Source organism: Gymnogyps californianus, chromosome 8 (genome assembly GCF_018139145.2).
Source record: "Gymnogyps californianus isolate 813 chromosome 8, ASM1813914v2, whole genome shotgun sequence".
NCBI lineage: Eukaryota > Metazoa > Chordata > Aves > Accipitriformes > Cathartidae > Gymnogyps > Gymnogyps californianus.
In genome coordinates this window covers 16,012,819-16,040,419 of record NC_059478.1, presented here as the reverse complement: position 1 = coordinate 16,040,419, position 27,601 = coordinate 16,012,819, and the positions used below count along the sequence as shown (strand labels likewise).

Here is a 27,601-nt window from a genome sequence, read left to right as displayed (position 1 = left end):
CCTCTTGCCAGCCAGATCAAGCGGTGTCAGGGGGCTTGTGTTGTAGCAGGAAAAAAAACTTCAAAAAGGCATCAGGGCTCATATTCCCAGATTGCTCCCTCCTTCCTGGGCAGAAAAAAGATTTTTCTACCACTAGGAAAACTGGCAGATCGGTCACCAAACTCCAGCTAGCCCCACACCGAGCCCGAGCCGAGCTGCATGGCAGCGCACGCCTGTGCCGGCGTGGGCTCCTGGACCGTGCCTTCCCTGAGCACAGCCTGCTCCACTGCTTGCTCTCCCTTTCTTCCTTTCACTGCCAGCTACAGCCTCTGACTGAAAGATCAATGGAGCTGCTACGATACAAAAAGGAAAATTTCTTACATGCGTATTTTCTTTGTATGACCAATAATGTTTCCAAGAAAAACTTCTCTGACGGCAGAGCTTTGCAATCCTGAATCTTTTACGTTTTCCCTTTTTGGAAAACAACTCCCTGCAGTTACAATACGTATAATTTAAAAGACAACACACAAAATTCCCTAAGTAATTATTGGAGATGGCAGTAACAAAAAAAGAAACTCAGCATTTTCCACTGTGCTTAACTTTCCTTCTACTTACATTTTCAATATCCAACAAGGAGCTGGGTACATTTTCAGATTCCATTTCCAGTCACCTCCACACTAGTACACAAGGGGAACTCAGTCTACAGTAGAGCTAGCTTTGTGTCTGAAATCAACCTGAGCTGAGTAAAACAACTTGCCCACAATTTCTTCAACATTTAACTCAGCCTCTTTTGTAGAGTCATCTCCATGTTGCTTTTACTTTGTAAACTTTTAAACAAAACTCACTTGATGTCAGTTCACACTATGTGGTTTTATCTACAGGGAGGACACCTCTGTGCTTGTTCATATAAGATAGCAGCAGCACGAATCCACAGCAGTAGTGTGAATCCACATTAAAAATAGGTGCAGCAGTACTGGGTTTTGGAAAGACAAGCAAAATTGTGGATCCTTGGGAGAGATGGAGAAAGCATGTTCACAAAGCAATTATTCTTCAAATCTCCTCAACCTATAAGGTCCTTATGTCACCAGACCCAGGGCAGCAGGGTAGATACCTGGGCAGAAGGGGAAAGAGAAGCAGGCTCAGTGTCCCCAGGTATAAGAGCAGAGAACAAATCCTCTGCAGAGGCTGGGAGTGACTGGTATAGGACAGCATTTGAGCTGATGCTCAATTGAGACTTAATTGTTATTAAATAATTATTACCATTCAGTGATAGTTAAACCTACTTTGCATGAGAATCCATTATAAGAATGACAAATAGCAATTGTTATGGAATGAGCTTGAATTCATTCTTACAAATTTATGAAGTAACAATCCTATCTATGCAGACCTCATTTACTAGCTGGTGAAATGAGCAGAAATAAAGGAAAGTTAATAGATAAATCCCCTAAGCAGCTCCAAATAAAATGTAAAACTACTGCAAAACTGCACAAAATAAAAGGCATTATTAGCTTAGAGTTTAGTCTGTAACTTTACCATGTGCTGATTTGAATATTGCAACTTTTCATTAAAAGTGGTAAGATAATACAAGTAAAAATCAATAATGAAAACCTGTTCTAATTTGATATTTTTTCCCAACTATAATAAAAAAAAATTACTAGATTGTTTTTGTTTGACAAATTCCAATTTCCATTAAAAGGAATCCTCACAGAAAATTCTCACTATCAATTAGCAATTTCCATCCCAAGCGTCCCAAGCATCTGTAATGGAGCAAGTGTGGCAGTCCTCTAATGACTTTTTTTTATTAGCAAAGACAGTTGAGAACAGGTTGAGTTTCTGTAATTAGCACAGAGCTCAGAAAAAAGTAGAAAATAACGAAATGTTTATCAGAAGTGATCGCTTGAGCGTGTCTGTCCCAACTCTTCTCTTTCACATTCGTTTTTCTTTTGATTTTATGTCGACATGTTCAAACAGCACTTTGTTCCCTCTTTTGTTTCTGCACATACTGTAAATTTCAGCTCTGCAGAGAAGGGCCACTCCATTCAGCGCTGCGTCCATTGAAGACTTTTTTAAGCGCGCAGCTCTGCGAGCAGCAGAGCTAATGATACCCGGCTTCCAGCAGCTCTGTGTCTCCTGGTTGGGTTCTCTGACGTCTAATAAGGTGTGACTGCCAATTAAAGCCTTTCCTGTGGCTGACACAGTCCTAACAGTGCTGTCCCATGTGGATTCTCAGAGGTCTAATAAAGGTGAACTCATAGCGCGCTCGTGCTTACAGTGAAGGAATGCAGGTACGCTCTCTCCTTTGCCTGACTTTTTTGTTTTCTCAAAACTTGTTATAGCAAAATACTTTCTATCTTGCAGCAAATTTCAGTGAAAATGGCCACAAAGCTCAAATGTGACTGAGGATACTCAAAAGGACATACAAACACGTATTGAGTTTCTTTGGGAATACGGGCTAAAAACTGCTATTTCTACATGAGACTGCATTTATCTCAATCAAAGGACTTATATCTGAAAAGTGGTTTTGCCTTAAGTGGTATTTTTTTTTCCTTAAAATTGTTGGTGGATGTAAAGAGCCATCCCTTGAATCTCATCTTGTATCATTTTGGTGGCCTGCCACTGCGTCCAGCAATCTACTCTTCACTCATCAATTTAATTGGTGAGAGAAGAATAGCTCCAACATCTTAACTTCTCTGTATCATGGACAGCTTTGTACAGAAAGGTTTTGTTCTTCTACCCCCTGAGCCACAGCCTGCGTCAGAAACTTCACGGTGTCCAGCTGGTGCCACAGCGTGCCCGTTCTTGGGCTTATCTGCCCGTGAAGCACTCTCCGACTGGCACAAAGCAAAGCCTTCAGCCTCTGTTGACCCCATGCGCTGGAGTAAGGATGGGCCGGGGGCAGAGGAAGGGTGGGCTCTTGGCGAGTCCAGGCAGGAGAAGCCCTGCCTTGCTCTGCCACACCGATGGCACCCTGTGGTTGTTTAAGACCTGCAGCCACCCACCCGACTTCATTCTCCTCGCACAGAGTTGAGATTAGACACAAGGAAAGACTGACACGTTCCTCTGCATTCAAAATCACTGCTATTCATTGCAAGACAAAATACATTTTTTCCAAGTGTCATCAGTATAAACTTAACCTGGAATTGTAAGACATAGGGCCTGCTCCATCACTGCCCTGCTCTGTCACTCCCATGATTTCAATCTCTTTCAGTTTTTCACTCTCCACACCATTAAATGGCATAAACAATAATTCCTGGATAGAATTTTTTGGCCTCATCTCGTCCTCACTTAACTCAAGTATCAGTGTCTTCACTGACTTGAACAGACACTAAGATGGCCTTAAAAGAACACAAAGTGCATGGAGAACCAGCTCTCTACTTTGCAGTTCTGTAGTCATAAAAAAACATAGATAAATTGCATCAGGGACCTTAATGCAAATTATAAAAAAAATAAAATGAGGAAAAATGATAAATGATTACAGCATACGTTTACTTCATGGATTTTTGCAGGGTTTTTTTGAGATTGGGGTGGAGAAAATGGTAGCATCTAAACATTAAGACATGACATAACGTTTATGAAATGGTATTTTTTTTCCCCTGTCATTTCAGTGATTATATTTTCAGAGCCTTACTTTTATTTTCTGATACCCAGGGCATTTTATACCATGTAGAAGGGTTCTTCACAGGGTTTCACATTTGCACAAATACAATAACAATGCTCTTTCATAGTTCAAGTCCCACTATTTTGTGATGAAAAAGCTTGTTTATTCACACACAAAGGGCCATCCTGCTGTTATAAAAATCCCTCAGCTAAACACTTCAGTAAAAAGCCTGCTGAAGAAAAAATAATAATCAAACTGTCCTGAATCCCTTGAGACTCTGGCTCCAAAAAGGTACCAACAAGAATGCTCCTTGAAAACGTTACAAAAAACACAAGTAGTCTCATAAAAACAACTGTGTTCTGTGTCGGAGGGAGGTATTATCTTGCAGAGGCAAAAAACATCACTATTGCTTTCCTATCATGGGTTGTCATACTTCCAGAATGGTTTTTTTCTTCCTCAGATCCTTGAGGTCTCATACTCAACTGGTGTGGGTCAGGAGAGAAGGGCATGGGGCAGATCCAGCATCACAGTGGCTCTGCCTCTGAGGTGGGGCATATTCCCACCTTATTCCCTCGCCTGAGAGATGAGGGGGGTCATGGTGCAAGGTCCGGAGGCAGCAGGTGTGCATGGGCTGAACAGGACACAGTGAGGACAAGAGCACAGTGCCCATAGGAACAGGACTGCAAGGTACTACATCCCGTCCAGGGCAAGTGGGAGATGGAGATGGGTGAAGGTGGGTCTGAAACAGGGCTCAGGGCAAAGCTACAGGCTGCCCTGCTGGGAAGCAGCATTATATGGGTGGATTTTAAATCGTTGCTATGTAGAGAGCCTTACAGACTTCCATGCTGGAGCAAGAAGGGACATGTATAACCTCCATACTTTGTAAGAAAAGAAATTTGTCTGAAAAGGAACCCATATTCGTTACATGTTAATGACCGATATTCAAGATTAACAAAAGTATTCCATACCAGAATATAATGTTAAGAGACTCTACCATGAAACAAGTATACTTCAGAAAGTACTCTTTTGTTCTACCTTTTTTTTTGCTACATCTGCTAGAAATAATGACTACAGAATCTCTTTCAACAAAAGGTCATTTATGTCAATGGACAGAACACAGAGGATCAGATCACCTGTGGTAATTGCAAATTAATGCTCTACTGCTAATGCATTAACTACACAATATTGATCTACAATTGAATCATACAGGCTACTGTGAAGTGATTTTTACTTTAATATTTTTACGCTTTTATTGCTTTTTCCATAATGCATTTTCTCTTTCCACTGGAATTTTCTATAATTGTCTCCAATTTTTAATTTCCTACAGCGAGATGACTTTGAAAAATGTATATCTCTTTCAAAGCCTTGCAAAAATCTAACAAACCATCAATGTGACATGGTAAATCACATACACGATACAAAAGATGCAAAAAAGTCCAATATACATCTTATTTTGATAAATTGGGGCTTTAAAAAAAAGCTTACTTAAATTAAAAAAAAAACACTTCAGCCTCACTGGAAGCCTATAGTAATGAACTGTACCTCAGAAAGATGCAGCTAGGCATTTCTGGAGCTTTTGGTATGCAATGAGTGCAGGATTATCTCCATAAATAAAGTTGTTATTTTTTTTTAATTTCATGCCTGTACTGAAAAGAGATTGGTGGATTTGGGTATGTTACAAAAACAGTACAGTGCTATGGAATCAGCTGAAGAATGATTGAAATGTTTCAGCATTTTTAATGAAAAATTAAAAAGCAAGTGGGGTCTTTTTGCAACTGTTTCTGAAGTCCATAAAGTGGAAAAATGCTGTTAAATTGCTGTATAAAATTTTAATCCCAGCTACTACTGACTACAATGATGAAGTTTGTTTTCTATACCTGCTGCAAAACTTTCTTACACATGAACTTTTTGCCAGTAACAACACTAAGATGTTGCCCTCCATCTTCTAAAGGAGGGGATAGAACACACTTTGAATACTGAAACTCTCTGCCCAAACCATTCCCTAATATACCTGCTTAATGCCACTTGAGGCGGTTATAGCATATATCAAAATATGGCTTACCACTTGACTCCTGACTTGCAATCCTGTGTATGATAAATTTTGTAAATGCAAAATAAATCCCCACGTTTTAAAAATAAAAGCAATTGGAAAAAATAATGGAGAACTGATTGTAGGTGAAATAGCTGCAGAGGAAAACCTAATCTTGCTTTTAACGGAGGTACATTTATTATTCATAAATCTCTTCTCTAAGACATATGCCACATTGCAATTAAATCAACTCACACAAAGCCTTTGTATTATCTTAGCCCATGAACATCACCCTCTCGTGGCAGAGAAGACACAGGACTCTTGTCTAGGCAAAACGAAGGGAAGCCCAATGGCCACTCAAGTGCTGCTCTCCCAGGCTCTCTAGCTGGGCTCTGTGGATGGATCAATACAACCTGTGCTGCTTAGCGGTATCAGACCGCGTTTAATGCTCGATGAACTGACATTCTCTACCCTTTTAAAATACTGCTAACGAGGAAACATCCACACGCTATTCTGTGCAACAGGGCGGTGATAGCAGTGGCAGTACCCACTCCCAGGTTTTGAGACCCCTGCTCATTCGGCACAACACTGAGCACAGAGCTCACTCCAGCACCGCCAAAGCCCAAGCTGCTTGTTTTTTGCCTCTGGATCAGTCATAAGGTGTCCTGTGGTTTTGGAAACATGAAGTAAGATCACAAAATATGCAGTATTGTGTCAGTCCAACTGTCTATTCAGCACCATCTCCAACAGTGTCCAAAGCAGACAGTTAAGATAAGGCTATGGGATGCATATATAATTCCCCCAGTACAGTCCCAGCTTCTACCTACTTAACTCGGGGTATTGCTATGTAGTGAATCTTAATATACTGAATCATTCAGTAGATCACTTTATTTGATGCTATCTCCAAATTCTGTACTTGCTCTGTATTTTGGTACTGAGAAAGCAGAAGTGAACTGTCAAAGCTGTTATGATAAGCAACAGAGGTTTTGACCATTGAAGAAGGAACAACTTGGGCATTTGATACCAAGGACATGTAAGAGAGAGATAGGGATTCAGGGAAAAGTATATTAGCCGGCTATTCGTATCACCTTGTTAAGAAGGAAAACAACGGCAACGGTTCTCATAATCCTAATTAGGTTCCAAAGATGACCTATGAAGATGAGGCTGTCTCCTTCTGTCTATCATAACATATCTTGCCTGAGCAGCAAACAAAAGTTTCAGTCTGGTCCCAGTCAAGCGTATTTTTTGTAAGATTGTCTACAGAGATTATTCGTTTCCCTCTCCCTTCCATTTGCCTTTCCCAAGATGAGGGAAAGACTTATGGCCTGTACTCACAATCTTGCATGAAGTTTACTAAAGGCTTATTTTTAAATAAATGTAATTGAACTAGTTCAGACCCTTACCTACACAGCAGCTTTAGAATCCATTTATCTCAGATTAGTTTAAATGACTTCCCTACTTTAGTGAAACAGAAATAAGCCACTCAAACTGAGGATAGGTTTGATCCAGAGGAGTTTGAAATCAGTTCTAGAGATGATTTAAGTTAAACTAGTGAAGCCTAAGGACAAGAAAAGAGCTTTTTCACCATCTCTGGCAAAAATCTGTTGAAAAGAGAAATTGTTCTGTAAAGGGCAGAAAACAAGTATAGATCCATGTCATTTCTGGAAGCCAGTTCCAGAGAACTTGATTATTACTAAAAAGACAAAAATAATTAATGTTTCGTAAATCCAATATTCTTTCTCTTGAGCACTGACTGGGATGTCTGCATTAAATTATATTTCAGAATTTCCCATTACCATTGGGGCAAACCAACAAAAAAGAAAAGAAATAATAAAAAATAAACAGCTACACAGTCTACACAAAGGAAAAGTGCATAAATGACATTAAAAAACTTCATTTTTAGTCATCCAGAAACAGATACAGCAGACGTATCTGTTACATCATTCCACTGTGTAGGTCAGATCACATAACATTGTTACAGACAAAGCCATCAGAACTGCAGCTCTACTAGCAATAACAAATGAAATGCATCTATAGCACTAAAAACATTCCCTTGCCAATCCTACTTTTTTGTGGACAAATGCTGCTCTGTAATTTGTACCATTACTTAGTATTTATATGGAGGAAGCTCTCAGACCATTGTGTAAGAAAGGTAGATCTTTTGTCTGTCCATGGGAAAAGAAGTTTGAAGCATTCTAATACAAACTAAAAAAAAAGGAAATGGAATTAATAAATTCAAAGAACATAGTAAGTCTATAAAAAAGCAGTAGCCTTCTACTTCAGCTCCCAGAGAAGCTAACTTTGGTGTGCATTAAAAAACCCAACCAAACCAAACCAAACCATTGAGTTGGACTATTTTTTTTTTTCTGAAACATAGCAAACAAATGACTAACCTCAGCAGTCACCATAGCTGTGCAGAACGGATGGTCACACTGAATCTAATTTTAATGTCAAAGTGAACTGTGGGAATGAAACCACTCCAGTCATCCGATGGAGTGATGCAAAGCCAATATCCACAGGATCCACAGCTGCTGTTGTCTATGATGGGAACTACAGATAAAGGGGATGAGTATCTACCAGAATGTAACAATATATAATGGAATAATATAACATAACCACCTTATCAGCCATTCTAATACATATGCTGCAATGGTGCCCTGACATGCCTAGGAGAGCAGGTAAGGGGCTGACTTCCAGCCAACTTCCTGGTGCCCATAATAACAGGCCACCAAGGCTTCCTTTCACAACAGGGAATAACTAACCATGCCAGTCTGGCCAGGACCTCGAAACAACCCATCAGGCAATGTAAAGAGCCTCAACTACTACATGCAGTTCGACACCTCACTCCAACGCAATGGGCTGCAATGCCAGCACCATATGCAGGAGGTACAGCTCTGCACCTCCTGTTCCAATAAACGTGCTTAAGGGACACAGATGCCTGGATAAACAAGAGTTACTTTAAACTGGCTCCCAGTGGGACCAAAGTAGTGCTCTTTGAAATCCCTCTCCCCTCGAAAAGGCTCTTTGCAGAAGACAAAAACCGAGAGTAAAGGAAGATGAGATAGCACAAGCTTAACTCTGTGTCAACCTTGTTTGTATGACAAGGGAGAGATGTTTAAAGTTTAAATCCTATAGGTCAGAGAAAAAAAGTGATAACGTACTCATGGCTAGCCTTTTCCCAGATTGGTATTGTGACACCCAAAGTCGTTTTTTGGCAACTCCTCCTCTATCTGAAGTGAATGTCTCTTAGCAAAGAGCTAAAAGCATGAAGCTAAAAACATGAAAATTCCTGTCAATGGTATAAAACCCCCACTATCCTAATATTTGAAAGGAAGATACATTATGGTTTTAATTACAGTTATTTTAATTTTAATGTTTTAAAGAAAGAAAAGGTACCTGTAAAACAGAAGCCCCACTGTGCAGAAACTGGAGCCCACTTTCAGCAGAATCAATGCCTCCAGTTGCTAAGATGGGAAATCCTGGGAGAGCACGGGCTATGGCAGACACTGCGCGGAGGGCGATGGGCCTAATAGCATTTCCTACAGAAAAACAGAACATTTTGTTAGCAATGTCAGAACACACCCTGATGTAATTTGCACATCCCTCATGATAGGAACATCAGGAACTAACATCTAATTCTGAGATGCAGAGGTTATATTCATTTATAAATTGACACCAAGTAGGTTTCAAGTGGTATCAATACTTGTAAAGTATTATGAATTTGGCTGAAATAAAGAAAATCACAGAAACATTTGGATAAACATTGCAAAGCTGGCTTGAACATTTTAGCTGACGCTCAAAACAAAGACTAACAACATCTGAGACAGAAAGCAATACTTTACCACACAGTACAGTGTAGACAAAGAGATCTATGTTTCTACATAAAGAATCAGATTGATTTTTTGAACATAGATGTTGTCCAAGTAAGAGGGAACATCTCATTTTTTTATGTCTGACTAAAAATTGTTTAAAAGCGTCATTTCACTGCACTTGACATTTCATATATTATTTAATATGTTTCCCTTTTGAATGTTTGTAGATTCGGATAATCCTTTAAGTAAGCCCCCTTTAACTATTAACAAGATAGTCAGAAGCTCAAAAGAATAAAGTATATTCATTTATAGTTGTATCTCCAAGACTGGAGCTTGCATTTTCAAATGGTATATAGAGGTTGAGTCAGACAACTCCCTGGTACATTTAGAGGAATTATGGTTAAAGTCTTAGTACACTGTGTCTGCAACGCATCTGCTTTGGCTACATCCTATTGATGGTATGCAAGTATTTAAAATATGCATACAGATGCCACTCATTAAATGATGGATAGCATAGACAGCTGACACTTTCAGTTATTTATTTTTTAGGCTAGTTAGGATTTCTCTAGGTAACTCCCATATTCTTAAAATTTCTACTCAATTTAGAGAACCTTTAGGATAATTTTATGTTATCATTGGACAACAATACAGTATTGTATCGTTCCCAGAGGAACTGGCTGGCTGTCAACCTACGCAAGGAAGTGCTAGTATCTTTTTTTTTTCTTTTGTTCTGTATTAGGTAACTTGGGGAAATACCATGACATGAAATACTTCTGAACATCCTCCATGGGTACTTTTATAACCTTTAAAGCTTTGACCTTCTGCAAAAGCAAATAACCAAAAGAGAAGAAAGAAATAAAACCAATGCAATGAACAAAGCAAGAGGAAGAAGAAACCACAATTAGGAAGTGTGGGAAAAGAGCCCATGCAGAAACAGTAGCCGCTGTACTGCCACACCTCTGCTTAGATGCCTGACCAACATCCTCATCTCCTTCAGACAAAACTTCTTCTTCAACCGAAACAAGCTGTGTTGCCATTCTTTCTCTACCCTTCCTGAGACAGAAGTACTGCAGTCTGCTGGCTGGATTTTTAATCTAAGAAAGTCTTTAGTAAAGGATAAGTTGCTTTTTTCAAGCAGCCCTGTCTCACTGAGCCCAGCACCTACCCTCCCTCGAGCATCCCCATCAGTGCTGCCCCTCAGGCAGAGTTCTACTGGTCTCCACGAAGGACCTACCGTCAGCTCAGGATTCTGCTCTCTAGAAAGAGCCTCTGCCTTGCTTGTGCATCAGCTAAGACCTCCCCAGTCTAGCTGGAAGTGTCAACGAGGAGAATGATTCCACACAAGTTCAGGTCACAAAACCTGTCATGTCTTGCTTTAAATAGGACAGCTGTACTTTCACTTTGTCAAGGAGCTGTTTTTTCAAGGTAATTTTCCATTACAGAAAACTGAAATTTTGTTTGTCTTAACCATTAAAAATACTCTGTCTTCAGCTCCCATTGCCTTTTGCAACATACCGCTGTCCCTCACTGTAAACCTGACAGACAACATTGAATTCACAGGAGACCCTGGCCCATCAATATTAAAGACATTCACATCCAAAAGCTCTGCTAAGCAGTCTCTATTGACACCTGCTCCGGATTCAGCACAAAATTATCTTCTTGGGCAATGACAACTTCTGCTGCCTCAGGATAGATACCTTCTCATTATACATTTAATACAACACCTCCTCCTCCTTCAATAGTTGATCTCTGCACCTGAGCAAAAACCAGAAGACTCACTATCTGATCAGACAGACTCTTCCACCTGCCATCAAGACACACTGGATGTTCTTCCATGCCCATGTTAGGGATCAGGACGGCTCACAGGCTTTACACAGATACTTCTTGCTAGTTTAACAGAGACTACATAGAGATATAACGTTTTCAGCGTATAAACTTCAATTTGCATAAATGGACAGCTTAACCCAAGATGCACTATCAGTGTGTTTTGGTGAAAACTAGAGCCTGGTTCATAAAAATTAGAAATCTTACCAAAAGTGCCTTAAAGAATCTAAGATCACACCAGAACAGATCACAGAAAGGAGCTGAACAGGAACTTTCCACAGGACACTAATGACTATTTGCCATCACTTGAGCTAGATCGATTGTAACACGTTTGAAAGGATTCTCTGAAAGAGGATGACTGCTAGTGTCCAAAGAGCAAATATTATGACAGAATTGATGGCCCAGTCTTAGAGAAAGCCTTGAGACAAAAAAAATGGAACCATGCTGTTTGCTCTCACAGATTTATTGATAAAGCCTTTTGGAGGGCATACATGCCAAGACACTACACAGCCAAAACCACTGAAAATAATCTCATTGAAAAACACTAGTTCATGAAATTCTTCAAATATTCAGTGTTTGAAATTGAGGCTACAGGTAAGCATCAGACTTGCTATATTGCTTTCAGGCACTGACACAGCTACTCCAGAATCTCACTGTGATGAGGTAGTTATTTTTTAGAAAGGTGAAAGAATACAGATGCTGGTAACTCTGAAATCATGTGGCTAGAGGGAAATTTCTTCCCAATCTGCATGAGTTAAAACCTGACATCTGCCTTGAGACATGAAGGTTTATATTCTTTTAACCCCAATGTAACTCTGAGAGTTTGCATTCAATCAGTTTTTAAGCCTTATAGATGCTTGACCTTAATGATATCTTGTAGCAAAGAGTTCCACAAGAAAATATTTCCACAATATAATTGTTCCTTTCTTCAGTCTGATTAAATTAGCCACCTTCTCACTTAAACGACTGTCTCTGTACAATGGTCAGTGGAGGAAAAGGAGCAAATGACAGTTTATTTAAGGTTTCAGCACAATATGTAATCAGAAAGGCCTTCATTCAGCCCAAAGAAATCAAGCATATGATTTGATGAAGCCTAGCAGAGATGGCAATGAGACTGAGAATTTATTATGGAACATAGGTACTTTTTAGTACTAGCTGCACTTGATATTCATAATATGAGTTATTACTTACATTTGGTGATTAGTAAATTAGTGATAAATTAGTACAATCGCAAAAGTATTCCATTCATCTATAATTCACCCAAATGAATTTAAAAACATTTCAGGAGTGCTTCTGATGAGAGTAAATAAATGGCTCTAATGACAATCAGAGGGTTGACTGAGGTGTCACTATTCATCCCAGCATTTTTTTCTTTAGTGTACAGAATACGGAACAAGCACATCAGAAGGTGCAGCCATTCTCTTGCACATTTCTTGATCAACAGTTCAGAAGCTTCCCCTTCTGTAATAAAAGCTGCTGGTCTGGAATATAATGTGATTTACTTGTGATAGAGATCCTACTGCCTAATGAAATGGTGAAACAACCTTCCAGATTAAAGGAAAAAAAAAAAAGAATACAAACAATAGTGATGTCAAGCTATTAAAAAAAAAAAAGGGGCAAATAATAAAAAAAAGCAAGAGAGCATTGAATTTGACCTAGAGTCTCTATTTTCTTGCATTTTCATATGAGTACCACAGGAAGGTAATAAATTCCATTATAGAGATTTGTGGAGAAGGAGTTTTTAAAAGGCTGAAATAAAGGAGATTTAATGCCAAATTTTAAGAGAGCTGTAAGTAGTAGTGGGAATTTGCAGAATGTTGTCTGATAAATCCAATGGTATTTAAGAAGCTGAGGTCCAAATCCACCATGCATTTGAAAGACAGCTCACATGCTAAAAAATAAGCATCTACTGCATACTCTGACATGTTGGGACCTCTAATTCCACTAGTTAAGCACCCGTAGCTGGGGAAACTGCTGATACGGTACTCTCTTGATAGTAGCATTACAGCTGCTACCAGATGTTAGATGTGGCTATCATTTACCTTGCTGTAAAATAATGAGATTTAATAAACAAAGTCCATTTATCCAGACCTCAAGCAGGGGAGTGAGATTTGAAAATGAAAGACAGACAGAAAAATACCTGGTGGAGATAACATGCTACTTTATGTTGAAAACTACTCTTTCAAGTCTCTCATTAATTATGGAACAAATACTTGCTATTATATAAAGATTTAAACAATGAAATAATTATATGATGCAAAGTCCCTGACATTTTTCTTGCCTTAAACCAAAGAGTTTTGGTTTTCTTTTTTTTTCTTTCCTTTTTTTTTTTTTTTTTTAATAAAAAGACAGATTTTTCCTGACTATCAGGGACTGTAGTCAAGGAAATCCAATAGGCAAAATACAACATGAAGGAGAAGCAGAACATACGTCAATCAAATGCCTCTCCCTGATCAGCACAAGTAGGCAGAGCTGCCCTTGTCCTCTGAGGATAGCAGACTGATGACAAACTGATCAAAGGTATTATACCTACTTATTTGTTTGATTGTTTATTTTTTCTTAGGAAGTAAAAAACCCTTTACCAATGGCAGAAGACACATGTTTTATTACAACTGCATAAGTCCTTGGAGTCTCCAGAGGACTCGATCCTGTCAAGCACCAAAAACGTTCACTAGATCGAGGCTTGAGAGCCAAACTTAATGCCTTCTTCAAGGAGAAGCCTGGCATTAAGCTTCAAGCAACCCACTAGCTTTGGAAGACCCTAGCAGAAACAATTCAGATCTTCTTGATGCCAGTGATCCACCAATGGGGAAAAAAAACCAGTCTCAGAAGTCTTGAATACTGGGCTATCTTCTCACTTGCAATACATTGCACCAGTGTGGTAGTTTAAAGTCTTTAACATATATTTGCAGCAGCTCTAAATAGGCCTTTAGGTAAAGATGATCCAGGTCCATTAAAAAACAGCCAACAGAACCGAGGCGAATCAACTCAGACTGATAATACTGAGCCTGAATCTTGAAACAGTCTGAATGGTCTTTGTCAAACTCTCAACAAAAGAAACATTTAAAAGGAAAGCAAACTCCCATACCTTTGGTTAGTAGATGACTTAAAAGCAAATTTTTGTATCTATGGTTACTAGATGGAATAAAAATGAATTTGGGTCATAATTCTCCCCATTCTGTGCATTGTAAAGTAAAATTAATTTTTAATTTGCATTATATTATATTACACTGCAGTTCTTCTTTACAAATTTAACATCACTTTTAAACCACAGAGCCTAAATATTACAAAGAAAAAATAGCTGATACAGTATTTTTGATTAATAAATTACTGATAAAGTCTGTGCTGCTAAACAAAATAAAACCCAAAAATCTAAGCAACATCACCCTCCCTCCCTCTGTAAATACATTCTTGGAAGACAGCTGACATTGTTATCTCCCTGACTGTTAAAATTAATAAAGCTAATGACAAAAGAAGACAATGACAGCAAATACCAGACTTGGGTGAAAAAGCATGACATAAGGGAATTAGTCTGGGAAAGTTCAGGCATTGTAGATGATCAATCCAATGCTGCAGGAAGTAACTAGATAAGAAAGTTCGGGGATTAGGAAAAAAACACAGAAAACATAATTCTTTGTTAAGACGTTTTCTGCATAACGTATATGCTGCTTAGTACTGGTGATCAAAGTACTTTTGTGTGTGTATATATATATATATATATATAAAATCTGCATTTGCAAACAGTCCAGGGAAATGTGTAGGTTATACACAATTCATTTGCATTGCATTCCTTCTGATTGCAATTATTCTTTACGTTCTTTCTCTCTCCCACCTGTAGGTGGCCACCATAAGCTACACTTATCAAATAACTCATTAGCAGGGTTTTCAATACTGTCATATCCAGATAATTAGCAATTTATTTAAATAACCAATTTCTGTGGAAATAATTGCCATGGAATGCCCTGAACCTACTTTTTATAAACTATAATAAAAGTGTTAAGATAATCCCTGACATTTGCAAATGCCATTAGTTCACCTTTCCTTTTGATAGTGCTATGGCATTATGTTTAAACAATTACCCGATAACGTGGCAGTTTAATGAAACAGTGTAGCAGGCACATCCTTCAAAATGGCCAGAGAATGCATTTATATGCAAAAGAAAACCCAATGAATAGACATGTTTAGAGAGAAAGACTATCCACAGCTGTTATGAGGTCCCCAAATGGGACACACAATATTCAGCACACTAAAAAATACAGGAAGTGCCCAAAGAGCAAGTTCAAGATGGACCTTGCCACAGCTTTAACGGTGCACAGCCCAACACTTCACAGGATCCAGAGAAGACTCTTTTCACTGCTCCCTATCTGTTTCACAGCCTGGTCAGTCCTTCAGTCCATTACTACTCACACATTGATAGCCATTTGCCAAAATCATTAATAATTATGTACTATTTACTCAGGCTCTGGCTATTTCCAATGAAAACTTTTAATTATTCATTTACCAAATGGAGCATTCGAGGGAATATTCATTTTATGGGATGTCTCTGCAACAGCCTACCTCTTCAAAGCAATGGCTACCTAATGTTTCATTTTATCGATAATTTGTGAAGGGTGATGCACCAACACTACCAAATCAATGGCAAAGGTTCTGCCGACTACAGTGAGGTCAGGACTTTACCCCAAGACTTCAGAATAAAGTTAATGATTCTGCAGATTTGAAATAATTTCTATCTCACTCTGCCATCGCTGGCTCTTGAAACTGTTTCGACTGACTGCCTTCTACTCATTTTTGTTAGCATATCATGACTATCTATGACATTTGTGGCTTGATAAACTGATGGTGTGTTAGTATTTTCCCTGATAATTATTTCCCCCTTCCTTTTTATTTGAAAGCTTACTTCTCATTCGATTCTATTTGAGATACCTATGGGTTTGAGTCCAACCTGTGACTAGAAAAAAGTAGTAATCATTTTGCTTCATCTTTCCTTCGAAAAAAAATTGTACCCAAATAGAAAAAAATGGCGGAACTTTCACAAGCACAAAGAAAAATCAGTGTCCTTTTTAGGATTTATTTTTACCATTTTTTAATTCAGAATAATGATTATTTATGCTCTTTCAGCTGAAAGTTCATAAAATTACCAAAGTTCTCATTCAATAAATGTTTAGCAGTCATCAGAGACTTCTCTCAATTAAAAAGGTTAGAATCAGAGAAAGAGAGAGGGAAAAAGTAAATTTTTCTTATCTGTAAGTATTATTTATCCAGGAAGACCTGGGGGAATTTTCACTCATATCGAACTTCAGTAGGAAAAATCAAGAGGACAGATAGAAATTGTTTTGCGATTGCTGCAAGAGCTGGTTAAACATTTTCTAACAAAGCCATTCTCTCACTGAAAACTACAGATCCACTAAAAATGGATACTTCTGGTATCTGCATGAAACCTAGCAAAGCATTTTCTGTTGCAATTTATTAGATGTTCATTATTTAATTTCATTCATGCCTTCTACTTTGGTTTGACTTGAAGCTGGAAATTGTCTCACACCATGCTTTACATGTTCTTTGGTTGGCTTGGTATGTCCTTTCTTTTTCCTGACTGCTTCACTATTGCTCCCCATCATGACTTAGAGTCCGAGTCACCTGGTTTGGTGCTGCGGAGCTGAGCACAGCGTGCTGCTGAAGGAGGTCTGGCACCTTTTGCACTGCACTCCTCCACTGGGCCAGGACAAAACTTGCCTTTTACTGAGAGACTGGTAGTGCTAATAAAATAAAACAAATAACGATACAAAAGTAATGATAAAATAATAAAAGTAGTGCTAATAACTGAGGTATGCTCCCAACATAACACGAGGAAAAAGACATGTGAATTAGACCAGCATAAAAGCCAAGGGACAGCCCATCTAAGAAATATTGCCCACAGTTAGCAGACAAGACCATTGCAGCCATCACAGAGGGACAAATGAGTTACTGCCAAATTCTGCCAGGCAATCCTTCCCCCCGAAAGATGTGAGTGCTTCACTTCAACACACGGTAGGTCTCGCTGCCCATTTATTTCGGTGCAGACAGATGTGTTTAACTCAAAGTCTAGTAGAAGTGTTTGTGGCTATTTACCCAGAAGCTTCCAGATTTGTTCAAAAGCAGCCTTGCCTCTGTCAGCCTCAGAGGTAGCGCTACCTTTGCTTGAGCTGGTTTTAACCTCCTTAACAACAACAGCTACCATGGTCAACATGACCCTGAAATGCCAGAAAGTGGGATGTGCGTGTGTGTCTACGTGTCTGTTCCTGTACTTTAGCGCATACATAATTCTAACCATACAAAGGCAATTTAGTATATCTAAGGACACACTGGAAGAGTGATGACTGGCTGTTGAGCAGGCTGCTGAGGCTCCTACAATGTATTTAAAAATAAAAACATTACTGAAAAATGCAGTACAACAACTTTTCCGATTATTTACAAAACCTGAAGTATACCTTGTACTGTTTAATAACCACTTGTCTAAGAAGTCCATTAGAGAAAGGGAAGCAGAGCTTATGAAAGTACAGCAAACTAAAGAAACCAGATCTAGATATCTAGAAAGCTCAGACGAAGTATTTCCTTTTCCCTTTACGTAGCTCAGGATCATTCTTATCCTATTTTAAGGTTTATCTATTTTATTTTGTCTGTCTCTCTATTTTATCTATCTCATCCAGTTGCTACTATCTAGTAATAGACAATTTTATGTATGGACATATTTAGATCTATTTATAGATACATAAAATATATTAAAAATACAATGGCATGAACTCAAAATTTTTGTGAAACAAATGACTCAATTTCAGCAGAAAACACTGTATTTGCCTGTGCAATAGTGTGTGTCTACACACACATCTACCACATTATTATTACATATCCATATAATCTGTGTGAGTATATATATACATGCACACTCAGTAGATATATTTCCATATTCACATATACATAAAACAGTGGATGACACGTCCCCTGATAAAACCTGTTATTTCAACACTTCAAGTGAAAAGTGTTAAAATAAATGGCTCATCACATACAATGTGTTAAAATAAATGTTTATTTCAATACTATGTGTATCATAGCCATTTATTTCAACACTTCCTATTTCTCAAGACTCACACAACCAAGAGTAGGAGAACTGATAGCTATACCTAAGGTAGTTGAAGCACACAGCCCTACTCATCTGCTTGCCATAGGATGAGTAGGAAGTTATTTGACACTTTTTTTTCTCCCAGCAATAAATGGAAACTACCTACCTTGACTGTTCACGGGGATCTGCATGTGTCTGTAAGTTGGTGGGCTGTATCATCATTTGGAAAGAAGAAGGGCCATACCAGAGTCTGTTGAGATATTTGGAAAGCAAGCTGCTGCTACCAGGGTAGCGTTGGGAAAAGAGGCAAAATATGGGGGCTTTTGACAATTTCACTTTCCAATTTTGGAGTTTGACACAAAGGGATCAGGGCAGACTGAGACTGATGTGAACAAGAGCAAAAACTAGAGCTGTTCACACTGATGGCTGGAAGGGATGTGATTTTTGCAGGACCAGTTATAACCTGGTGATCAAATTATGAGTTAGGAGAGAACAGCTGGGTTTCCGTTCTATCCTGCTGAAAAGAGTTTCTTGGGAGGATTCTTCAGCTCCCAAGACTTGCCTTATTTATTTTAATACAGAACCTGAAGAATCTTTGGAGCAGAAGCTTTCCAACTTTAGGTGGTCTCTAAAGTACAAATATAGTCATTGGGAGCTTCATGTTGGTGCGTTTAGATTAGTGTCAGCATCTGAACTTCCTCCTACAAGCTGAGCTCAGACGTTACATTATATGCCAGTGTTAAACTAGCATCATTTTCTTTCTCTGCCTTATTTTGGGAGGAAAGCACAAGAAGTTTCCATTCTCTGGTAGTTCCCGCTGCAGCCGGAGGGCACTATGCCTTTATAGATCTGTCTCTAAGGGACAGAGACAGGATGAGGATGAAGAAATTTAAATAATGCACAAAATATTCACAAAAACTCCACAAACTACGAGTCCCCTCTGAGCAATATTTACTGCTAACTTGCCTGCAATGTTTTCTTACAGCTTTCCTCCTTTGAAAAACTCTCAAAGCATGATTAGAGATTGCCTAGGCCCTAGCAAGACAGCGTGGCCTTAAGAAGATAAACACTTGGCGGGGGGTTCTCTTTTCTTTTTCTTGTACTTTTTCTTCCCTGAAATTGCAGATCTGTGTGCTGGTCTGGACAGAGTACAAACCCACAAATTAAACTAATGGAATGTTAGCGAAGACTTTGCAACCAGCACACCCTGTCAGAAGACTGTTTTGCACCCAGACAATGAAAAATTGAGACCATAGTTTCATCAACACACAAATAAATTCAGTGCCTCAAGCCAAGCCACTGCACAGTGCTAGTTGCCTATATTCAAACATCTCTCTTCCTGTAAAGTTATCTTCCCCCTGCGTCACCTTTGGCAGATAAAACACTATAATCATTTCGTAGCAGAATAGTGTACAACGCAATGAAAGTTCTCCAGAGGAAAAAAAAGTTTTCACCCTTACACTTTATTCAGATGTGATTAGTTCCAGAAAGAGGAGGTATCATCACTCCTCTGAAGGCACTGTAGGTTACAAGACTGGTCCTCAGAAGTTGGCACCATGTAATAAAAGTGCTTTATTCCTAAACATCAACCAGTTTCAAGAATGGCAGTTGCTCACAGAATGGTAATAATGGAAATATTTGGCTAATAAATACTGTAGACATTAAAACACTGTATGACAGACAGGCAGTGCAAGTTACACAAGAAAACTTTCTTAAAAGTACAGTTTTATAACTAGGTACATAAGTTTCTAAATATTTAGTTCCTTACACTTTGGTATTTTTTAAATGAAATTTACATGACAATACTTAGTTTTCCATAAAAGAAAAGGACTCCCCCACTCCAACACAGAGTTGATACCTTGGCTTTAGCTGAGACCTTGGCTGCGCATGGATGACAATTTTAAAGAAAGGCTTTTTCTTCTGTTCCTTCTTTTTAATAACCTTCACAATTACAGAAGTTTCATGCCATTTCTTCAGCTGAGAGTGTACAGCAAGCTGAAGAGTTAATGCCTTAATGGAAAGCAAAATAATAGCACGTCCATGCTCCATAAACTATTTGTGGCATAAAGGAAGCACAAACCTTATTTGCGGAGGCCTTTAGTAGCTCTGGATATATTATCGAGGGTTGGTAATTAAAACATGGCCACACAACTCAATGCTGATTTCAAGATGAAATTATACACCTGTATCATAACTCTGCTTTCTGTATTAATAAAAAATAACAACATTAATAGGCCTAAATACTCATTTGTTTGATGTATTCAGAGTAACATAAGGGGATGCAAGGGAATTTAGTGCATTGCTCTGTCACATCATTTTAATTGTTATCCAATGAGGGCAGCTTAGAGGGTGAGTAAGGGACTTAATTTATGTACTTACTCATCCCCTCGGCTTCCACTGAAGAAAAATGGTAGCAACACAACTCCTAAACTGCATTCACTGGTCTTCAGTGATCAAAGTAAAGGCCAATTAACAGAAAGCCAGGGGCCCACAAAGGGTTTGTTGATTATAAAATACTGATAAGAACACACACTGCTGCTGCTAAACACATACCAGCAATATTTGGCACTTACGCAGTGCCTTCTAGAAGAGGATATCCAAATGCTATATAAAGGTATAATATTTTTATCTCACAGAAGAGAAGGGGTGCAAGGGGAAGCCTGGAAATCTGTGTGTGAAGAGAGCAATTCCACCCGAGCAGAAGAGGCAGCAGTCAGCCCTCCTGGCCACAAACCCCTCGTCCCTTGTCCCAGGATGTCATATTGTCCTTTTCTCTAAAACAGTTGGTAATTTAAAGGATACCTTTTTAGAAGTATGCTTTGTAACTCAACTCAAGCAGTCTCCTCTTAGAAGTAAATTACATACTAATGTCCTGGGCACCTTATTCTGTGCATTTTCATGGATGAATTTTTATGCCCATTCAAACCACAGCCTCAAGCATAGGAATATGGTTGTTCACAGAAGCATACAGCACTGTTGTTGACTGTTGCTGTCACCCATAAAGGAATTACGTTCTCCTTCCTTCCTGTTTTTCTCTAATGTAAAATAAAACATATCTGAAAGAATTGATTCACTCTGGGGGCTGTATCTTTGGGCAAAACTGGGTTGCTTCCTTGTTCTTCTTGGTCACGCAGAATTATTAGGAATTCTGAAGGTTATTTTAAGCAATCAATGTACATATGAAAATGAAGAGATCCCATTTGCATGAGCTATCGCTGACATAATACTGTGTATGGAAAGCTCAAAGAGGAAGACTCACAAAAGCATAAATGTTCCATGTGAAACTCTAACACATCTGTTCAGCACTGAAAAGCCAGCATTTAAGTCCAAAGCGCTAGAGAGCCGAGACAAGTGCATTTTTGGAATCAAAACAAATGCTGGTAATTTAAGAAAATACTATGAAGCACACAAAGACTGTACAATGCCATATGTTGCACAATGCATCTGGTAATCAATTTAGTGTATATGCCAAATTTACTAGAAGCCCAAATAGGCTTAAGTTCTTTATTCAGAAATTCAAAAAGTAAACTACAAGCATTATAAACATGGTGCACTTACAATTAGAAAAAAAGTGGATTTTCCTTTTTACTTACACAACACAAATGAAAATTAATCTCCTAAATTATATCCCATAATGAATACACGTCCAAGCTTTACTTTTGATCAACAGCTTTCAGAGACTCACAGTTTTAGGACATGGTGTGTTCAACAGTATAAAAGAGAAATGTGATTTTAAAATTATTTTACACTCAATGTTTACTTCTATTTTGAAGGTTCGAAGTCATGAAGGTTTTATGCTGTCATTTGTGATTCTATACACAATACATTACTGAAGATGCCATCAAACACAGATGTACAAGCAACCTTGCATGTATTGTGTTCCTAAATCAAATATGAATCCACAGTTACAGTATTAAAAATACAGTAGAAATCCCTAATTCAAGTGGACAGTATCACCTATAAAGCCAAAATAAATGGTGTAGGATAATAGTTTTCAGACTTGGGTTACAGTGTCAATGCAGAGACTTGAGCTGTGTTAACTCACCAAGCTTGATCTTGCTTGCCAGAGCATGCTTGTCAATATTTAGCTCCCAGGGAGCATGTCACGAGTCTTTACAAAAACTAGCTTAAATACCAAATACTATAGCAGCTGCTGTGATCCTTTTTCTAACACTGAGATTAAATTGCTGAAATTTTTTTTGAGCTTTTTAAACCAGAAGATGTGTGCCATATACCTACTGTAACAAGAATATAAGAAACAGCATTAAGGGATTGCAATGCTGTTATTAGGGCTTATTAAAATACAGAAAACCACCAGATGCTTTACATTAACTGATTGGAAGATATTTTAATGTCAGGCATACAAATACCACTTTCTCCTGTGATATCAGATTAGAAAATGGACTTGGCTAAAATAAGATACATCTCTGTTTTCAAAAAAAGAAGTCTAACCTCCACTAGAAAAGACTGAATCATTCACTTGCCTAACCACCGGAATTTCATCACAAAATGTAGGCACACACTATCTTAGGCATTTGACAGAGGTACCTAAATTAGGAATATACTAACCTCAAATTTCTGATGCAGTCAATGGAGCAAGAAAGGAACCCACCTCTGAGAAGGCCTGTCTCCTTACAGTGACGAGGTAGAAGCTTAACAGTCTCCTAGTGAAGTGCCTGAAGTTCAGCGGGATAACTCTTAGCTGTACTTGGTTAGCACGTCTGCTCACAGCTGCCCGTGAGATCCCCAACAGCAAGCGCACATCACCAGCTGTATCTTAGCAAGTCCTTGGCCTCTTTGGGGACAGCCCGGAAGGGCTCTCAGACACAGAGGTGTCCTGGTAGTAACGGCAGCTCAGGAAGGCAACGCAGGTAGCGTAAGCAGGAGAGAGCACCACTGCTGCCTGCCTTCTCTGCCCGGCAAACCTTTGGCTCAGTGAATCTTATTTATGAGAAACAGAGAGAAATAGCAACGGATATTGGAGACAGCCCTGGAAGAAGCCCAAGTTTGGAAAACAGATTGTAAGAGTGACAATTTTCTTTTATTTTTGAAGACTCTTTTACCACCCTACGCTATCTGACTTTAACGGTTAGCTGGGAATGTTCTCAGAGCTGTAAAATAGTGAGCCTGAAAGAAAAGAAAAATAATGACATCGGAAAGAAATCTGTGTGCCAGCCCCATGCAGGAGGGAACTCCTTCCTAAAATTCCCTTCAACAAGATGGAGCAAGACTTGGGGTGACTTTCCTGCCTCTGGCACGGTTTGCCTCCTCTCTGGATACCTGCCAAGGACTGATCCTCTAATGTGTTTTTATGAACAACAAAGATGCAAGCAATCTCTTCGTTATTTCAATAAACCAGATTGTACCAGGGGTTTTCAAAATATTTCTTAGGGAAAATAAGTTGCCACCAGATCCTCCTTGGAGGTATGCATTCTTCAAATCCCACCTTCAATAAGTTCTGAAGAAGCTGCTCAATTTATAAGAAAAAGCAACTGATTCTTAAAAGCCTTGTCTGGCAATACCTTCTCTGCAAGTGGTCCTGAAGCACAGAATTTATCAGGGCCTAGAATGAGAACATTTCTCGGAGTACTCCCTATTAAAATCTAAGCAGCTCTTGAGTAGGCATATATCCAAAAATTGGTGAAAATACTGCCAAAGCTGGTGTATTCAATAGGCAGGCAGCTGACATGGCATTAACAGTGTAAGTACAGCAATAACTGACAGGGAGTAAGATAAGCTCAGCCCAGCCAAAATGGGGACTGGAGTAATCATACATTCTTTTAAAAACCAATAGGTCACTCAATAGGGCCATGAAACATATATAAATGGCCAGACACAACCATAATACAGTTAACCATGTCTTCATCAGCATACCTGCTTGCAAAAAAACCCACAGCTTTCTCCTCGTTTTGAGTTGCCTGTAACAAAGTTCTTCACAGCATCAGCCCTACCTCAGTGCTGAGTCAGGTGTGGTACCATACATTTTACGGACAGATCTCATGTCATTAAAAACACCCTCTCTATGTATCTGCCACAGCTGTGCAATGGATTTCTCATTCTGAAACAGTGGGACACTGCACTCAACAGTTTTCACTCGGCTCTCACTTAACCCAAATAATGGTGGCTCAATCCCTGACTATAAGTGTCTTTTGGGATTTAAACTGGACTTAGTAAAGATGGTTATACAGTCCATGTTAATAGGGAAGACATTTGCAATTACCTGGCAATGTAGAAACTGCAAATTGATCACAAATTGGAAAACCAAATTCCTACAGCAGGTTTCCTAAAAGATTTTGTAGGATACGTTTGTATATCCTGTGTGTGAGTAGGGTATCTGTATAGCTCATTCTATACAATGGTGTGCTTGCATGAAAAGGCACATTAAAATGCAGGTCCCTTAGCTGACTACTATATATTAGTTGCATTCTTTTGAAAGGTAAAAAAAATGTTCTGATGGTTGTGAAATACTTTTAGAAATGCTTCTGGCAATAACTCATCAGGGATGATGTGATGCCCAGTGAAATACAAACCCAGGATCTACCCAGTTAAACAAATCTGCTATATTTTGTGTTCTATATTTTATGTGTGAAGTTGGCATTAGGATTTATTCATCATTCAAGTAGGATACTAAAAAATACAGAACGTTAGCAGGATTTAGGTGAATAAAGATGTATTCACTGTGGCAAGTTCATCATAAATCACAGCTAACCAGTGGTAGAACTTTCAAAGGCTACTCCTACTTGGAAGCAGGACAGCAGCGATAACTGCATAAGTATGTCCTTTTGGTGCTGCTGGATGTAAAGCAATGCCCTGGGTTTAAAGTTGTTCCAAGGATTATTTCTTTTTTTTTTTCCTAAACCCCCATATCTGATTGTCAAAATATCCTGCAACTGGATTAACCTCAGCAAGCACAGTTTCATGTAACTGTGAAATCTTCTCTTCAAGCCACTTCCTGACTCATTTCTAAAACACATCAATCCAGTGTTTTGTAGGTAGCAAGAATGGTGGAAGCCCCAACATCCTCACAGAGATGCCTAAGTCATTGAGGCTAACGAAGCTACTGAACCAGGTGGAGGAGCTAGCACGCAGTACAGAAGTTGGGGGGTATTGTCAGCAGTGGTAATATCCCCAGACTGACGGCAGAAGACAGTAGTCAGCTGGCCTATCCTGCAAGCACAGCCGTCCTGGAGAGAGAAGGAAGAACAGCAAGAAGCTCCATACTAACAAATGTTAAATAAGAAGTCATTTTTCTATTTATTTGTTAGCTTATATTTTGATGTTAAATGTATTGCAATTTTTTTTTTTTTCCATAAATGTAAAAACGTGTTTATTCTTCAGGTAAGATGAGAATATGTCCTCCACTGAATACAGATGGGCTCTACAACCAGCATATGCCACTTGGTGACTAGAGCAAATCAACATGCAAAGTAAGATATGGAAAAAAATGAATATGCTTAAGACACACCAGGTCAGTACTCAGGGGTTTTAACCTCTGCTGATACAATTGTTAATCAGAATTGTTTACAAACTCTGCCAGATTCTTGGGTTTTGGGGGAATTACAATTAGAACTTCTACTCTGTGAGTGACAGGTACAGTTTACAATTTCCACAGAAGACGGTTGACTCATTGATCACTCTCAAGTACCACCTGTATCACAAACCCTGCTGCTGATTCGGGTACGGAATAACAAGTCAGCAGAAAAGATAATTATGGGCCATGCACAATCAACAGCAGGGAGCTTGTAACACTGACATGTACTCACATGAATTTGGACTCTATTTCCTTTGCCAGGTCTTTCCTCTGCCTAAACTCTCATAACCTGTATTCAAGTTTGAATCCATCACGCACGTACACTGCAACAAAGCTTTGCAGAGCTCCAGGCCAACTTTAACACTACCACCTGAAATTATCTTCTTTGTGCTCCAGCCCATGACCATATGCTTAACCACTTAGAATTACTGCTTCTGTACAAAATGTACTTCTGCATCACCTGCAACACCGAGAGCAGAAAGCTAGGCCCAACTCTAACTTGCGCGACTGCCAGAGACCAGTTGGCAAGCCAGAGCAACCCTGCTAACCAGTCACTGAGCAGCTGCTGGGATATCGTAAGGCATGCAATTCTCACAGTTCAGACACACCTTTGTAGTGAGTAGTAGCCTTTCAATTGTATGAAAGACTGGAGAGTTACACTGCATGCCACCACAGTCTCTAGTCCTCATTCAAGCTGCACTTGGAAGTCAAAAGACATTTTGACTTCATTGTGATTAGCCGGGGAGAAAGGTTAGCAAGATCAGAATGAGAGAGCTGCTGAGACTTAATGGAAAACAAACCTAGCAATAGACTTCACCAGGGCTTTTCTCAACTTTTATTATTTTAATTAATGTCTATTTGAAATTCTTGATAGTATTTTAATTCCTGTGTTGGAATAAACTGAAAAGGACTTAAATGCCAAGTATTTTTCAAATAAATAATTCATAAGATACTTAAAGTGGTTATATTTAAATGACCTCCAAAATAAATTGTAGTAAGTTTTTTATGACAGAAATATATCAGTTTTCAACATGATAATCTCCAAAAGACATGACACAAAAATATTCTGGGAGATTTTTTTTGTGAGCGTTTGCTTAAAATTGGAAGAGGTGATCACAAGAGAAAGAGACACCTTCTCCCCTACACCTAACAGACATGGAAAGACAATCAACTCATGCTGACAAAGACAACACCAATGGGTTCAATCTTGCTGATATTACCAGAAGGAGAAATTTTCTGTTCCTGACTGACTTACACCTCCTCAGGTCATAGTTAGCGTGTGGCACATTCACCTCTACCCATTACTGTAACCAAGTTTAAATACAAGCCCCTGCTCCACCAGCCTGCTTTAAAATGCTTTGACATCTCTTTTACTTTCTCTATTCATTTCCATTCTTTGTTAATCAAACTATGTCTCCAAGTTGCTAACTATAAGAACACTCTTTACTTAATCATGTTAACCCATACCATTACATGAACTGATTTCCCATTTTATCTACCTGCACCCAGGTTAAAACCGCACGTTCTTTCACCCATGTTTGGGCAAGCCAGGCCACAGTCATTCTCTCTTATTTTTACCATATTACGTCTGAGTAGAATTTATGATTTTATCTGAATCACCTTCTGACATTAGCCTTTGGTAGCCATCAGTAAGACTTGATAGCTTAACAGTTATGTGTTTATTAAAAAAACCCACTCATGTGGGAAATGAATTATTTCAACTGGACGTATTCTA

General features: G+C 38.8%; 1 protein-coding gene across 1 annotated transcript in view; it reads right to left on the bottom strand.

Moving 5' to 3' along the window:
- Nucleotides 1–27,601, bottom strand: part of DPYD (dihydropyrimidine dehydrogenase) — a 361,479-nt gene that overhangs the window by 61,039 nt on the left and 272,839 nt on the right. Inside the window, exon 21 of the mRNA XM_050901009.1 lies at nucleotides 9,003–9,145. Within this exon, the coding sequence (XP_050756966.1) occupies nucleotides 9,003–9,145 (143 nt within the window). The remainder of the gene's footprint in view (nucleotides 1–9,002; nucleotides 9,146–27,601) is intronic.